Source organism: Macadamia integrifolia, chromosome 14 (assembly GCF_013358625.1).
Source record: "Macadamia integrifolia cultivar HAES 741 chromosome 14, SCU_Mint_v3, whole genome shotgun sequence".
Taxonomy (NCBI): domain Eukaryota; kingdom Viridiplantae; phylum Streptophyta; class Magnoliopsida; order Proteales; family Proteaceae; genus Macadamia; species Macadamia integrifolia.
The window spans coordinates 21,850,725-21,868,094 of record NC_056570.1 but is presented as its reverse complement, the minus strand read 5'-3'; the positions used below and the strand labels follow the sequence as shown (position 1 = coordinate 21,868,094).

General features: G+C 37.5%; 3 protein-coding genes across 10 annotated transcripts; 2 read left to right on the top strand and 1 right to left on the bottom strand.

Moving 5' to 3' along the window:
- The first annotated feature begins 504 nt into the window (after positions 1-504).
- LOC122061550 (mitogen-activated protein kinase kinase 3) lies at positions 505-9,459 on the top strand. Of its 6 annotated transcripts, none has more exons than XR_006134672.1 (11): positions 505-662; positions 1,619-2,141; positions 2,237-2,491; positions 4,347-4,565; positions 4,691-4,828; positions 5,015-5,182; positions 5,840-5,953; positions 6,343-6,450; positions 7,188-7,279; positions 8,025-8,798; positions 8,906-9,459. XR_006134672.1 is itself a non-coding variant. In XM_042624861.1 (11 exons), exons 2-10 carry the CDS (start codon positions 2,043-2,045, stop codon positions 8,386-8,388), a joined length of 1,557 nt encoding a protein of 518 aa, XP_042480795.1. In that variant the 5' UTR covers positions 505-662; positions 1,619-2,042; the 3' UTR covers positions 8,389-8,415; positions 8,906-9,459. The 6 variants fall into 6 exon arrangements, 5 of the variants coding, with proteins under 5 accessions (XP_042480795.1, XP_042480794.1, XP_042480792.1 ...); XM_042624861.1 differs by having other exon boundaries at positions 8,025-8,415; XM_042624860.1 differs by having other exon boundaries at positions 8,025-8,415; positions 8,860-9,459.
- A 134-nt stretch (positions 9,460-9,593) lies between these two features.
- LOC122061551 (peroxidase 66-like) lies at positions 9,594-12,051 on the top strand. Its single transcript, XM_042624863.1, has 2 exons — positions 9,594-10,816; positions 11,081-12,051. Exons 1-2 carry the CDS (start codon positions 10,574-10,576, stop codon positions 11,846-11,848), a joined length of 1,011 nt encoding a protein of 336 aa, XP_042480797.1. The 5' UTR covers positions 9,594-10,573; the 3' UTR covers positions 11,849-12,051.
- A 1,243-nt stretch (positions 12,052-13,294) lies between these two features.
- Positions 13,295-16,102, bottom strand: LOC122060506 (putative pentatricopeptide repeat-containing protein At1g64310). Of its 3 annotated transcripts, XM_042623610.1 has the most exons (4): positions 15,966-16,017; positions 15,759-15,838; positions 15,491-15,586; positions 13,295-15,185 (listed from the first exon to the last, which is right to left on the bottom strand). In XM_042623610.1, coding segments are annotated over exons 3-4 (1,572 nt in total). In that variant the 5' UTR covers positions 15,492-15,586; positions 15,759-15,838; positions 15,966-16,017; the 3' UTR covers positions 13,295-13,614. The 3 variants fall into 3 exon arrangements, with proteins under 3 accessions (XP_042479544.1, XP_042479542.1, XP_042479543.1); XM_042623608.1 differs by lacking the exon at positions 15,491-15,586 and having other exon boundaries at positions 15,966-16,102; XM_042623609.1 differs by having other exon boundaries at positions 13,295-15,586.
- Positions 16,103-17,370: the final 1,268 nt, after the last annotated feature.

Here is a 17,370-nt window from a genome sequence, read left to right as displayed (position 1 = left end):
AAAAAAATCAAAATCATTAATAAATTGATTTTGGTTTTAATCTTTGAAACCATTTATTAAACGGTTCAATTTTAGTTTCACTTAAAAAAAATTTGCATTGAATCGATATGAACCATTCACACACTAGAACCGAATTAATTAACACCCTTAAATCACACTTCTCCTCAAAACCATTTTCCAAAAAAATGACATAAAAGAAGAAACGTGAAATGAAATCATATAGAATATATGAAGTTAAACACACAATTAATAATGATTACAAAATTGAATTCAGCAGCTTTTTATTTATTCACCTCGACGGCTCGACGGTAGCAATTTTTTTACTTTAACTGACAAGTGACGCTAACGGTTTGACACTAACGGTTTCGTTTCTTCTTTTGGTAACTGTTAACGGTTTCGTTTGAATGACATCATAAAGGCCAAGCGGAAATGCATATAACACGTGTCGACATGTGAACTGACTACGTGTCCTCTTTCTCCTATTACGTTTGTTGAATGCGAATGCTTCGAGTATGGAAAGAAGGAATAACTCAACAGAGGAGGGGGCGGCGAACTAGTTTGAATTTTTTTTTTTTTTTTCTCGAAATTGAAATCAAAATCCAGAAAGAATTTTTATTTTTCCTCTTTCAGTTTCTACTTTCTACTTCTCCCACGCTTCATCTGTAAGTGTTGGATCTCAACTTTAATTGCTTTTCCATCTTTCTGATTCTCTTTTGTTTGTAGATCAGTTATTGATTTCGTAAATTTTGTTACTTTCCTCTTTCGAACGAAAAATTTCTCTCTTATTTGATATTATTATTATACAATGCTGCATTTCTGATGATCTTTCTGTTTCTATGTATGCTTGGATATCGAATTCAGAAACTAATTAGGGTTTTGATTACTTGCTAAAGCTAATTCGTAATAGAAATATTGCTAAGTTTCTCCTTCTGCTTTTCGTTGAATAATTTTATTTTTTTTTCTTCGAAGGTCCAAAATATTCGATTTTCGGGTAGTTGAGCTTGGTTAAGGTTTTGACTGTTGTTTGATGATTAAATATAGCTGCTGTAATTGGATTCTCTTTGTGTGTATAGTATATATGTAAGTGCTGGAAGTATGTTTAACGATTGCATCACAGGTTTACCCTGAAGAGGCTTCTAAATTGAGGCCCATATGGCCATATCTAAGAAATAAATGAACTAGAAATGAATAATGCATTGCACTAAAAGAAAGTAAAATAAATGAGACTTACTTGAAAATTTTACTTCAGCCATGTCAATAGAGTAATTGATTGTAAAATATCACATTGATAATTTCTGGAATTGGAAACTGGTCATTTGGTCATGTCATGATTGACGTATGGTCCTGGCTGGAAGAATATTGTACTTGATACAACTAGTTTTTGTAAAACAATGTCAATTTGTAAGTTTCATTGCTATTATTAATAGATTCATTGACGATCAATCAAAAATGCATATAAGGCACGGAACTAACTTTATTTTGGAATGCAACATATTTGGAGGTTTCTTTATATAAATTCTGAGACTTTCTTGTGTCTTTGATCATTTGTATTGATGCATTTAGATTTATTGGACCATCTCTACTTATATTTGTGTTTGCTTGCTTTTGTGCTTGTCAGAAGAGGATTATGTATCCAAAGAGAAGGTAGTACTGCAGCCTCATTAACACTTCGAAAGACATAAGACAGACAGATGTTGGAAGGTCACGGGAGCCCTTAATCTACCATTGCATGTTTTCAAATCTCAAAGAACCTTTTGAGTTATTGAATCACAAATATGATCCGTTTTCTATTTTATAACAATAAGAAATTGTCCATTTTTTAATAGTATCGCATTGACCCTGCAATCTAAAATTCAAGTAAGCCTGGAATATGAAGTACCTTCAAGCTGTAGACAAGGAAAATCAGTAGGTCAACTTAAATCTATGAGAATGCTGGCTTGCTCTTGTGTGGGTGGCTCTTTTCATTGTGGGGTGGGGACACAGCTATTGAGAAGCTGATTTTCAGTTGTATTTATTTAGAAGAAAACAAGTGGTGAATTGACATGGCTGGGTTAGAGGAGCTGAAAAAGAAGCTTACTCCTCTTTTCGATGTTGAGGACTTCTCAATTGGAACATCCTTGGACCCTTGTGAATCTTATATGGTAAGTTCTCATTATTGTATGTATGCTGTTTGGAACGCAAAGTACCGGAAATTCGGGGACATAGTTTTTTCTGATACCCTTTTTCTTTCCTGAAGGTATCAGATGGTGGGACTGTTAACTTACTAAGCAGATCCTGTGGAATATACAATATCAATGAGCTTGGATTGCATAAACGATCACCTGGACTGATAGATGAAATAGATGACACTGAAAAGACATATCGATGTGCTTCCCGTGAGATGCGTATATTTGGAGCCATAGGTAGTGGTGCAAGCAGTGTTGTTCAGAGAGCTATCCATGTACCCACTCACAGAATTTTAGCCCTTAAGAAGATTAATATATTTGAAAAGGTTTGGCTTGTCTTACTTTGAATGTTTACTGTTTACTTACATGAACAAGCTTGGTCTTAATTTGTTTTCAGCTTGGGATTGTGCATCTGCTGCAACAGTGCTTTCATGTGATCAGACTTCCTGTCAAGGTTGTCAGCATGCTTGCATGAGCCTAGTGATAGACTTTCTGGCTAAAATAGTGCCTAGAATCTGAGGCAATCACCAGTGCCTTAAGCAGGTCATAATAACTCCCTCATCCCACAATGACTGTCTCCTTTGAAAAAGTCGATAGGTTAAGGAGTGGTTAAGGCATTGAAACCCCCTCATTTGCAATGTTTCCCTTCTATTACTTTTTTATTTTCTTTAAGTTGGGTAATTAATGACTCTGATATTCAATGCAATATGACAAACCAGTAAGCTTATATAACTTATTACTTTATTTGTGAGACGAACAAAAAAATTGGGACAGCCAAAAAAGAGGACTGACTATCGTTGTGGGACATAGGGACTACATTTTCTAGCTTAAAAAGAAAACATTTTATATAGCATAAATTGAGAATGTACGTGGTTTAGGGTTCAAGGTTTAGTATATATATGGTTTAGGGTTTAGTGTGTATATAAATAGAAGAAATTAAGCGTATCCTATAGTTGGATGCCTTGGCATTGTCTAGGACAGATGTGGAGTGCTCTGCCTTCTAGCAACATAAATTATTCAGCTAGTATAACATTGAGTAATTTTATAGATATATTTGACCAATCAGGTGGGAGGAGGTATCTTTCTTAACTAGAATTGGACAGGTCAGATCTGTAGTATGGATTATTGCTTCCTTGTGAATGGACTGTATCTTCCATTGATAAAAGCAAGAACTGTGTGGCTATTCAGTTAGGGGTCTTTGCTATCAATCACTGGCCAAACTTTAATACCATGATGCTCTAATCCAATGAATATCCATGCATAGGTGTGGAAATGCTGTAGAAATTGGTGACTACGAAATGGACTCTAGCTTTTTTATTTATTTAAATGGCATTACTTTTTATTACCTCACTGCAAAAAGAACATGAAAGACAGTACTACTTGAATTGAAGTCTCGAAGAATGGACAACATCAGAAAATGACACTACCTAGAAGTTGGCTTTCTGGAAGCCCTTGCATCCAATTATTATAGCAAATAATTGGAGAATAGGTCAATGCTATGAAGTTGTGTTTTTCCAGAGTAAATTCTAAACAAAATAAAAAAAAAAAGAGCAATCTAGTGCACGAGGCTCCCACTACTTCAGGGTCTGGGAGGGGCAAATTTGCACAGCCTTAGCCCCTGCTTCGCGAATTGCATGTAAATAATGCAGGAATGCTTGTCAAACTTCTTTTTTCTCCTTTTTTTTCATATATTTTCTGATATATATATATATATATATAACCACTCAATAAAGGTTTTAAAACGATGTCTCTTAAAATTACATCTGCTTGCATCCCACGGAAAAATTCAGTATGCTTTGGTTTTATCCACCTTACTGGCTGGCACTTGGATGACTACCGCAATGTGTAATTTTTCAAGTCACTCTAAGATAACCTTGTAAAGTCCACATGAATGGACGTGGACGATGGGATCCATCTGTTGAACATTCTATATTGGAAATATTTTTTTAAATATAAGAAATCAAAATGGAAGAAGTTTTAATGATCTACAACAGTGATAATATTAGTGTGCTACTATGAGATTGAATTGACCAAGTTTGGCTTCTGGGATACGTGCAATCCAAAAACTTGTGCAAACCATGCCAAAAAATGATTAGACAAGAATTGAGATATGAAAATTTGATGAAGATGCTGCTAGTTATTGTTTTCTCTTACATAGGTATTTCTTTTGGTGTATTCAAGGAGAAAAGGCAACAGCTTCTTAATGAGATACGGACATTATGTGAGGCACCTTGTTACCAGGGTTTAGTGGAATTCCATGGGGCATTTTATACCCCCGACTCAGGACAAATAAGCATAGCTTTGGAATACATGGATGGGGGGTCTCTGGCAGATGTTTTAAGAGTGCAAAAATGTATACCAGAAAAAGTTCTTTCATCTATGGTTCAAAAGCTCGTACAAGTAAGCATCTTCTCTTGTTTACTATATGCTTTCCCTTTTAGGGTAGACTAACATTATTTTGTTGCATGAAATATTTCTTCCATGACTGCTTATATTTTTTTTTATTTTTGGGGTCATTTGTGAAGGGCCTGAGCTACTTACATGGAGTACGACATTTAGTTCACAGAGACATTAAGCCTGCAAATTTGCTTATAAATCTCAAGGGGGAGGCAAAGATTACTGATTTTGGTATAAGTGCCGGTTTGGAGAATTCAATGGCTATGGTCAGTGATTTGTGATGCTACATTTATGTACGCTTAGGCTTATATTCCTCTATAACTTGGTATTTTTTTTCGTTTAGGAGTCCTTTTCCTTTCCTTTCTTTTTTCTTGTCTGCTTTTGCTACTATGTTGATTTGGAGATGAAGTATCAGAAATTTGGCTAACATATATTTGGATGGGGTTCTGCAGTGTGCTACTTTTGTTGGAACTGTTACATATATGTCCCCCGAGAGAATTCGAAATGAGAGCTATTCTTATCCAGCTGACATTTGGAGCCTCGGACTATCTTTATTTGAATGTGGTACAGGAGAATTCCCATATACTGCTAATGAAGGACCTGTTAATCTTATGTTACAGGTGATGCACCTTTAATTAATCATTTGAATAGTTTGTTCATTCAATGGTAGTATACATTCTGAATTCCTGCTTCTCTAGGAAGTCTTTGGCAACATCCTCTAATCAAGGGATAAAAACAGATCCAACCTTCTTTAACCTAATTACATGGGAAGGGTTCTTATCATGGGTGGCGTAGATGAACTCTTTTCTGGACATGTGGCAGTCTGTAGTCATGTTCTTTTGTTGTCTCATATTGAGTCTTCCAGCTAGTTTGGCTATGAACTTTGTCAACTTGGACTGAACTGGATCCAATATCTGATAAATCTGTTGAGCCAGAGACGATAACCTGACATATATAATCCAAACAGTCAGGGCATTTTGAATTTGCATCGTTATTTCTTAGGGTCCATTTCAGGCCGGTAGAGTAACATCAGAGTATTGTCCAACCCAAATCCAGATTTCCGACTTTTTCTGCCCCTGATTTTTGTATTTGTGTATGTGTGCTCGTACATCGGAGGGAATTTCTATAATGCATTCATATTGTAATTTACTATTTCCTGGTTTTGTTTAACATGCTTTTATGCTTTCTGACGGAAATTTTCAACTTCCACATGTTTTTTTCCTTCTACCGCCCACACATAAGTTTAGCAGCTTACGAGTCTGTGTACTTTATGGTAGATATTGGATGACCCATCACCATCACCATCTACATACTCACTTTCACCAGAATTCTGTTCGTTCATTGATGCTTGCTTGCAGAAGGACCCAGATACAAGACCAACAGCGGACCAGGTAAACCAGAAAGCATTTATAAGAAACCAAAATATATGATCTCCTTTTCCCAGCAAAACATATGTTCTCTTTTTCACTTCCACAATACATTGTTTATGTGAATATCTCCCTTCCCTTTCCAGAATACATTGTTTATGTGAATATTAGCATTGGAAGGTAGAATATGTGTTCTCTGTAACTAAATGAGTCAGTTTACTGGAAAAACCATATATTGTTCTCAAAACTTAGGCAATTCCTCTCTGTACCAGTTCAAATACCTTCTGAATCTTGAGTTGTTTCATTACGACATGGTCTTTATTATGTTTTTTTCATGAGAAACCCTGATTAGTTTTTCATTTTCAGATTGTCAACAGTATTTAATTATTTTTTTGGTACTGAATGTCTGGCAGCTTCTATCACATCCATTTATTAACAAGTATGAGAACGCTGGAGTAGACCTAGCAGAATTCGTTCGAAGTGTTTTTGACCCAATGCAAAGGATGAAGGATTTAGCAGATGTAAGTCATAGTATTATGCTATTTTCAAATCTCTAATTGCCTGAATATGTGCTACCATCTTCCAGTCTCTGTATGTTGGATGTAGAAATGATTATCCAGTGAAAAAACAGAACCTGGGATCCACTGTTATGCATGCCCTGTATATGACTGTCGATGCCTCGAAAGGCAGGAAAAAAGCATCTCAGCCATTTATGTAAATACACTGGGTTTCCAATGATTCTAAAATCCCAATCTACATAGAAATTTATAACAGGGATGCTTTTCCCCACCCTTCAATTTCTCATCAGGTTTGCATAGGAAGTAGAGTGTGACAGATTATCAGAATCAGGGTACTAAATGGGACTTTGACATGAAAAGCATCCAGATACTTGAAATAAAATTGTTAATTTAAATTAATTAAAATTAGTGGAATTGTCTTTCTTTTGTAAGTGAACTAAGGAAAATTTAACTTGGTGCTTACAAAAGTGAAACTTTATTATTAGAGAAAAGTTAGAAGTCTTCAAAATGTTTATTTTTCTAATTAGTAAATGGTGCCAAGAGAATGGGAAATGTATATGGAGTAGGAGTATCTTACTTGTATAGAATTTTTTTTTTGTTCTTCCCTAGAAGTCCTTTTTTAGACAAGTAGCACCTAATTTTGATGTTCCTCTGTATTGTTTGTGAATAAAATCGTCATTCAGTTCTTGAATCCTTAAGGTGTCAAGTTTATAATTTCATTCTTATTTTTGCTTCAACAGATGCTTAGTATGCACTACTACTTACTTTTTGATGGACCTGATGAGCTCTGGCATCATACAAAGAACTTGTATGATGCAACTTCAACTTTCAGGTACTTAAGACTTTCCGTACAATTCTCTTCCATTGACACTTTCCAAATAGTGATAATGATTATCTGGGTTGAGGCCTCATTGTGTTATATTATTATTAGAACAAATTATAGCTTGACCCTCCGGTTTCTGACAATTAATTGGCTCGCCTCACCTTTTTTTGAGTTTGTACATGCCTGCCTTGGGCTAATTGAAACCATGATATCATTAACTGGATGTGTAATTCGACAAAAGCACCCTTCACTCATTCTTTTTTTCCCTTAGTTCTGTCACGATGAATTCATTTACAGTTAAGATAAAAACCAAAAGTGGCATTGAGCACATGTTAATGTGAACCTAGTTTTGAGGAGTAGAAAATGCTTTCAAGTTCTCATCAACTGCTCCAAGCGACAAAAGCAATAGCAATTAAAAAAGATTGAGGGGAGGCATCTGAAGTTATCAGATACCATTATTTTTGGCGGAACTGGGTATATATGAAGAGTGTTCACAAAATGAGCTCCTTGCATCCTTTAATTAAAAGTGAACGCCTTAGCCTCAGAAGAATTTTAGGGATCTTAGCATGGTTTTTAGAATAAAGGCCAAAGGGGAGAAGAAGCGTGCCTTTATCCCTTAAATTCTAGATTGAATGCTAGTAAAAGATGAGATATTGAGAATGCAACTTTGAAATACTCAAATTGGTTTTGCATTTGGAGAAGCAGGGGGTATTCTGAACTCTTAGTTACTAATGCAGACCTCCTTTTTTGCCAGTTTTTCAGAGAAAATATCTGTTGGCCCAAATGATATTTTTGCAACATTGTCAAACCTTCGGAGGACATTAGCTGGCGACTGGCCCACTGAAAGACTTGTGCATGTTGTGGAGAAACTTCAGTGTCGTGCACATGGTCAATATGGAATTGCCGTTCGTGTACTGGGATCGTTTATTATTGGGAACCAGTTCCTTATATGTGGAGAAGGAGTGCAATTAGAGGGAATGCCCAATTTCCAAGATCTTTCACTTGACATGGCCAGCAAAAGGATGGGAACCTTTCAGGAGCAGTTTGTGATGGAGCCAGGGAGTGTTATTGGACGCTACTATATAACTAAGCAAGAGCTTTATATCGTCCAACAGTAAAATTCCATATTTTCTCTCTTCTTCAATGTAAGTAGATTTGACGCTTCAAAGTTTATGGGAAAATTGGCTCTCTACAGTCCTTGGAAATAGCTTCATCCCACGGGCCATGGTTTTCTTCGATGTGGTTACTGCTCTGATCATCCATATGCCAATTTTTCTGGTCCATCGGTGGGGCTTATCCTGTGGCAATATGGTTTTGGACTTTTCAACCTTCCTCTTCAAAGCCTTATCCCTCCATGTGGCAATATGCTTTTCGCTGAAACTTGCCACATAAGCACAGGCTGACTGGCTGATGTAGAGAAATGTGTCTGCTACAGCTTAATTGCCATGTGGTAGAAAACAAAGCCTGGTCTTTCCATGGGTAGCGGAGGCAAACTCTCCCATAGTTTTTATAACTCCTATAAACTGAGGTTGCTCACTATCTGATGCTGAAACTAATCATTTTTTGTTAAAAGTATATCTATTTTGCAGATGGATTTATCCTTTTATTAAGCACATGTGTACCTTTAATGAGCAGCTCTGCATGTTTGGAGAATGGTACGAGACCCCCAGCATATGAAAGCATTTGCTATCCTCAACTCCAGGAACAACTGTTGTATATTTTGTCTCTGAACCAATAAGTATGCCCCTTTGGGTTGTAGACAAATATGTGTTACAAGTAACACTATCCATTCAGGAAAAGGTAGACCTTTGATTCACAAACAAAGATCATTGTTGATGGGATTGGATTTGATAAAATGTTGGCCACAGAATGCATCACTCCTTGAACTGAATTGAATGCTCTGAATTGGAAGAGTTCAGCAACTCTGCTTGATCAAGTGGCCATTGACTGACTCAAGTTGTGTTGGATTTCATATCACAGCATCCTCCTGGATCTTTTAGGTTTTACTTGACTGAGAAAGTTCATCTCATCCAAAGCTGAGAAAAGTTTTGCTTCTTAATTTATACTATCATAATGTTAAAGGTGCAGATTAAGAGTGTTTGCATTCAAACACTGGTTCACTGGTTCACTGGTTCACTCTGATAAACTGTAATAATATCATTTCTGGATCATGTCCATGTTTGCCATCAGTTCCTTCGCTTTGTCTTGCTTAGTGTTATGCATGCAATTTGTGCTATCAGCAATGTAATCCTTTTGCATGTTCTATTCACTCACCCTCGTAGCATTTTTCCTACATGTGTTGGATTTGGCATTTGGCTCAGAATTTTTCCTATGGATGTCTAGACAAATATGATCCTAGAGGTCAGAATTTCTAAATGCAGCATGCTAATGGTGTTGGCAGCTTCCGAAATTTATTCAGATTCATGGTGTTGCAAGCATTTGTAGGTGAAAAGCTAAGCTGTTCTAGTTAACCACTTCCAAGCATTTGTAGGTGGCAAGCTAAGTTTTTTCAGTTAACCACTTCCAAGTATTGTAAGGTGGCAAGCTAATCTGTTTTAGTTAACCACTTCCTAGCTCCTAGGAGTCAAGATCAACTGAACGGATTATTTTGTTTGTTTTTTTTTTTTTTTTTTTTTTTTTTTTTTTTTCCTTGAATGGAGCTCGGTGGTTCACTCGATTCTTTGACTAAACATAACCGTAGTAGAAATCAGTTTGACATGGTCTAGCGACTATAGCTAGATTATCTAGATTTTGAATTTTAGAGTCTAATTTAATTAAATGTCTATTTTTTTATAGGCACGCATTTTGTGTATGTTCATGTGTACGTATATTCATGTGTTCGAGACATTGTTGGGCACTCTCTAAATTTTTAGGAACAGACAGATTTAGATTAAAAAAATGATAAAAATGAATGACTTAGATTTATCTCGTGATTTTCAAAAAATATCACATTATACTTTTATATGTGGATAACTACCCTTTTTGTTGGAGGATTTAGTTTTTTGGAATGAAATTTCAAATTCCAAAACCAAATTTCAGTTCGGACACCCATACCTGCAGTGTCAATTGGCGCCAATAACTTAAACCAACATAACCGTCAAACCCTGTCCAGCAGCGACCAAAGAAGACTCCTTCAACCTTGTGGACCGCCAAAAAACCCAGAGCTATAAAACTGGAGCCCCTCCCATTCCATACCAATAGGATATCAACTCTCTTCTCAAGCGTTTTGCAGGTCTGAATCAATAACCATCATCACCACCACCACCACCGCCGCCGCCGCCGGCGTCGCCACAACCACCAACCATGGCGGTGGGGGATGGACCTCTGAGCATTGCCACTCTTACTGTCATCTGCATGGTCCTTGGTTCATCAGCTACGGTTACTTACGGCCGAGGAGATGGACACCATCTTCACGTCCAATACTATAAAAACACTTGTCCCCAGGCTGAGAATATCATCAGGGAGGCCGTCATGGAAGCCGTCACTCTAGATCCTGGTGTTGCCGCTGCCCTTGTTCGCCTTCAATTCCATGATTGTTTCGTCAATGTAATTCCTCTCTCTCTCTCCAAATGAGAAGGCTTTAGGGAAACTCAATTGCATCCTACCTCATAACTTCCCCTAATTCTGTTTACAAAAAATCACATTTTTTGTTAATTGGGTTAATCATTAATGATGATGATGGGATGGGAACAGGGTCAATGTCTCTCTCTCTCTCTCTCTCTTGCGCTTTCCTCATCATTTCCCTGAATTCTGTTTACAAATCTTTCAATTTGGGTGTAATCATTAATGGTGGTGGTTGGATGGAAACAGGGGTGCGATGCTTCAATCCTGCTGGAAGAAACCCCATCAAGGGAGCCCGTAGAGGTGACGTCACCATCGAATGTCGGCGTACGGGGATTTGAAGTCATCGACGAGGCAAAGACACGCCTAGAGAAGGAATGTCCCGGCACCGTCTCCTGCGCCGATATTGTGGCATTCGCCGCCCGCGACGCCTCTGTAGCCTCCGGCATCCGCCACTACCTAATCCCAGCCGGCCGCCGTGACGGACTTGCCTCTCGAGCCATCGACACTAAAGGGAACCTTCCCAAACCCTCCAGCAATGTCAGCGTAATGGCTAACATCTTCACCAAGAAAGGTCTGAACTTGCATGATTTGGTGACATTGTTGGGCTCACATTCCTTCGGAGTCTCCCATTGCTCATCCTTCGATTACAGGCTCTACAATTTCAGCCAAATGGAAGCCATGGACCCTCAACTCGATATGCTCTTCGCTTTCACTCTGAAACTGGCCTGCCCAAAGGTGGATAAGAGAGATTTCAAGGTTCACTTCGATTACATCACCCCGAACAGACTCGATAACTTCTACTACTTGAGGATCTTGTATGGGAAAGGCCTCCTGTACTCGGATCAAGTACTGCTGGAAGACCCCCAGGCTCGTGAGATAGTGGCGAGGATGGCCTTCGATCCTGATTATTGGAACATGGAGTTTGGGAAGGCCATGATTCGGTTGGGGAGGACTGATGTGCTCACTGGAACACAAGGGGAGATCAGGAGGCAGTGTCGCTTCGTTAACCAATGATTAAGAATAAAACCTCTCTCTCTCTCTCTCTCAATTAGCTTTTATAGTTATCTCAAACAATTTGTATTTTTATTTTTTTCCCCTCTTATAACAGTCAAATAATTTGTAAGTTTATTTTATTTTTGGTCGTTTTAGTATAACATTTTTTTAGTGAGTTTAAAGAGTTTGTAACATCAAGCATGAATAAAAATTAACATGAATGACGTAGGGGAGTTAAGGAAATTTTTGGGAACTAATGACATCACTTGATGGCCATGGACTTCAATCCCTCTTTTGCTGACTACTACTCATTTTTCTCGAAGGCCTACTTTATGTATTACACCTAACAACAACTCTATACTTATGCTTAAGTCTTTACCAAAAAAAAAAATCCTTATGCTTAAGTATATGGCGATGAATAAGATATCCCTGATAATGAACTCTTATCGTATGTCAAACACTTTAATCATCTAATAATAGTTATTTTGCTTTGTTCTATCAAAAAATAAATAAATAACATGAACAGTTTTGCATAAAAGAAAAAAAAAATGTGAAAGGCAATCTCTTGAAAAATGAACGTTTGTGTTTGGTACGCATTCTAGGCCAATAATGCATTCTAGAAAGTCATACCAAATGCAACCTTAGATTTCCACCCACAAGTAAATTTGTCGTCTCATATTTTGTGGATCTCGTACATCTCACCTTTTGAAGATTTCAACTTTAATCAATAGTTAAAGAGGATGAATTATACAACTATACTTTGAAAGTGTTAAAGAATCATAAACAGTTGAATTTCCTCTTGTCATTGCATTGCTCAATCATGGGTGAATGAGATTAACCAAAGTTGAACAACGATATAGTAAACCTAAGTATTAAGAAGGATAAGCTATTCTTTTTTCTTTTTTTTTCTCATTCTTCTACTTTTTTTTTTTATTTTAAGGTAATTCCTATAAAATATCTTCTACTGAAATAAAGGAAGCAGTAAAGAAGATAAAGTAACCCAAATTGCAAAGGATATTCTACATCCTCCAACTTTTATTTAAGATAATAGAAACTTTCCATATAATTCACATAATTTTTACCTTCATTTGTGTCATGAGAAATGGTAAAGATCCACCCAAAAAAATTAAAGAAAGGATATCATCATGTAAATTGTACCTACTCGGAGCTATCATAGCATAACAAGTCAAGCTTATGTGATATCAAACCGAGAAAGTACTGTGACGGAGAGAAGCAACTTGCCTATGGAAAATGCCAAAAACTAGCAAATTTAGAGGACCGCTGCTTCCCGGATTGCAAACTCAGACAGCTAGGATTTAGAAGACATCCAAGCATCCAGCATTGGATGCAAGCAAAGCATCCAAAAAAGGAGACAATAACAACAGAAACCTATGGTACCTCAGGAGGCAAGGGTGGCACCTCAGTTGAATGAAATTGAAAATTCCAAATCAAATTTGTGGATTCAGATTCAAACAATAATTAGTAGTTTTATTGATTCCAGATCAATTTCACTATTACAACTGCTCAATCTTAAAACATATTTTCTCAAACCAAATAAAGACCATGAAAACATTGACATCAGTCGGAGGTCACCTCAATTTTCTGATTGCAAAAAACCCTGCTTTGGTTGAACACAGCCTTGATTTTAATTTAAAGGATCTAACTTTGAAGTCAGTTGACAATAGATGGATTAGGAAGCCTCAGTTTGCTTCTTATGTCATAAATGATCACTCTGTAATATGTACTGTATAAGTATACTTTAAAGGTATTTAATTAAAAGTACTACATCATATCCAGCTTAGACCAGGCCTTTTCTTCAGGCCAGTTTCTACCATATCATTTCTTAACTTCTTTACATCATCCCACCTCCCATCATAAGCATATATGTTAGAAAGCATCACTCTATAAGCAGTTTTGTCAGGTTCAATCTCGAAGAGCCGACGGGCAACAATTTCACCCAACTCCAAATTTCCATGAATGCAACAGCTTGATAGAAGTGCACCCCAAACACCAGAATCTGGGATTTGTGGCATGGATTGGATAAAATCATAAGCCTTTCCCAACTCTCCAGCCATACCTAGAAGTTTCACCATGTAAACATGATGTTGTGTTCCGGCTTCAATTCCAAACTCATCTTTCATTCTCCTGAAAAGCTCCTGGCCATCTTTTACATGCCCAGCATGGCAGCAAGCACCAAGAAGAGCAGAGAAAGTGGATTCATCAGGCTTCAGTCCATCTTCCAACATCTCATCAAACACTAGAAAGGCACGGGCGGCGAGTCCATGAGAACCAAGAGCTGAAATTGTAGAATTGTAGGCAATAACATTTTTGTCTGACATAGTCTCGAAAACCTGTAACCCCAAGCCAACAAAACCACACTTCGAATACATGTCTACAATGGCAGAGGAAACCATGACTTTGACCTCCAACCCATGCCGTAGAACATAACCATGTATCTCCCTACCAGGTCGCACAATTGCTAACCGAGCACATGCCGCCAATACACTTGCAATTAAGATGGAATCTGCTTTTTTATCTTTCAGATATGTCATTTCCTTGAACAAGAGTAAAGCCTCTTCACATTTTCCAGACTGAACATAGCCAGCAACCAAAGCAGACAAGACAACTAAATCAGGCTGGGATAAACTACTGAAAACTCTCTGAGCTGAACACAAACAACAACACCTTGAGTACATACTCACAAGCGCACTGCCCACATGAGTGTTAAGGTTGAACCCTTTTTTCAAGCAAAAACAATGAATTCCTCGTCCAATTTCCAGCAAGCTGGGATCTGTAAGGCCTGAAATCAATCCAACTAGGGTATATTCATCGGGCTTTTCACCCAATTTTCGCATCACACTAAACAATTCTAACCCTTTCTCCCAAAGTCCACAACACCCATAACCTGAAATAATTGAATTCCAAAGAACCAGATCAGGTTCTGACATCCCCTGGAACACCTTACAGGCTTCATCAATGAGGCACAACTTCGAATAAGCGCTCACAAGAGCACTGCTAGAAACTGAATCCGATTCTAAACCAGACACTATCACTTGCCCATGAGTCATTCTCAGCCCAGAGGGATCCAAGTTCTCCGAGCACGAACGTACAATACATGCAAATGTGAAATTGTCAGGTTTCACTTGGGTACCAAGCATAAGTTTGAAGAGTGAGAACGAATGGTTGAATTTGTGGTACTGAGCATAAGCTCTGATCATGGAATTCCATAGGTATACACTTCTTCTGGTAGTACTATCAAACACAATGCGAGCGGTTTGGAGGTCGCCGTGAAGTGCATAAAATCGGATAATTCGGGTTGCATAGAAGGGATCGAATGAGAGTTGGTACTTGATTATCACTGCATGTAATTGTTTGGTTAACAACAGAGGCTGATAAAACTGTGAAAGCTGGAAAACAAGGGAAGGCAACAGAAAACGCATTTAACACATGAAACTATATAAGTTGTGTTTGGTATGTATTCTTCATAATGGAAAGCGCATTTCTATTTTCAAAATGCAGAACTCGTTCTTGAGAAGACTGAGAACTTTGGATACTCATCAGGCAAAAAAGCATTCATCGCCTGGAATCGATAAAGCATTTCAAATTGATCTGGTCTTAACTCAGAGACAAATCATCGATGAGGTGGTGAGCATAGGGAATTACTTGAAGTTTGCAGGGAGAATGAAAAAACCCCAACACAATCGTTTCCCAATGGCCCGGGTATTCAATTTCCAGAGTCACCCACTGACTGTCTTCCCCCTGGGAATGGAAAACCATTTAAACCATTGATGGTTATCTTGCTAGAAAGTAGGCTAATAATAACAAGAGGAATGATATTATCGGTTTCAACTTCCAATGGACGTAAACCCTAAACCCTAAAGTTACAAAAAGAAAAGCTTCAACGAAGTGACGAGTTAACAAAGTTTAGTACCTAAAAACTTGCAGAGGGATCTGGATGATTGCTCTCGTTCTGGTGATATATTTCGCTGCATTTCCTTCCTTTTTCTTTCCCTGAGATGTGCAGAAAATGAACAGTTCATTAGAAAACAGGAACACCGACTTGATTGAAGTTCGTAGATTGATATACAAAGATTATTTCAATTATTTAATCGATGAACTCGAAGTGAATGCTACTTACAGGAGGTCTGTAATGATTCGGCATCTTGGGCGGCCGACTGGTTCGATTGAGGCTTTGGAGGAAGAAGAAAAAAATGGAACAACTGTTGGGTCCGGATCCTCTCCATGGAGGACAACGCCCATAGACTGCCATAGAGCTATGATAGCATGACAAGTGGATAGATAACATCCAACGGTCAAAAACAAATCCCATTTTTTACCTACTTCAAGCTTTAACAGATCAAACCCGATGCCTTTAGTGCCTGGGAATTAAATTAAAAGAAAAACAAATATTTTCTCCTCATCCTACACAACTTACCATCCAAAGTGCGACTTACCAGCGAAAGCACGAACATGAAAAACTCGGATTTCCTCCATGGAATCCAATTTCGAAGCAAGAAAGCTTACCTCAACCTCAAGAATTCTACCGACTAACCTAAACTTTGGGAAAAACCTAAACCACCCAAATTAGTTCTTTGTGGAATCCATCCCCGAAAGACTCGACGGCGAACCAGAAGAGGTATGTAGGATGTTGCTTTTTTGCTATTGTTAAAGATTTTTGCTGATTGATGAGATGAAACAATGGGTCTTTTCTCTCTCTGTTTAACATCAATGAACAAATCAATATGGAAGTAGAAATTCAAGGTTTCTGAGAATGCAATTTAATGGCATTTAGGAGGTTCCCTTGGTTTATTACGCTTTCTAAGATCAAGAAAATGAGTTGTACTTGGATTTATTTGCGTTTTTTTTTTTTTTTTATATATATATATATATATATATATATATATAGAACACTTGGACTTATTTGTTAACAAAATGGGGTGGGACTAACTTGGCAATTCACATCAAGTAACTTTTCCCACGTTATTGGTTTTGGGTTTGGTTTAAAAGAAAAATAAAAGTTGTGCTGCACTGCTGCATTCTCCAAGAATGGACTCCGAACTTGGACCATCCTCCTTTTCCCAAAAAATAGAGAGAAACAGGATTATTTCTTTGTTGGTATATGTTTCCGACCTTCTCTTATATTGTACTTGTAATTGTTGGAAATTGGGTTTAGTGATTCATTATGTCATTGGGGTAGATTGGCCACTCGGGATGTAATTGGACTGGGTGTGAAACCTTTCATATACTATGCTAATACTTCTGATCGGAGTTTTATGGCCTCTAATCACCGTGAAGGAAAATTTTCCCCTTTCTATTTTATATCATTAGTTAACAATAGGTTGTTTTTGAATTTAAACAAGCTGATAAAAAAAAATCAAATTTGATGAATGGAGATGTTTGAAAAAAATTGAGAGAACCGTGGTCACATGAAGAGATAAATTGTCAGATTTGATGTATATCTAAATAGGTCGCCAAACTTTTGAGTTGTAGAGGAGTTCCCTTTATTTTTTTTATGGAAGAGTTCTCTGTTATTTGATGGCTGG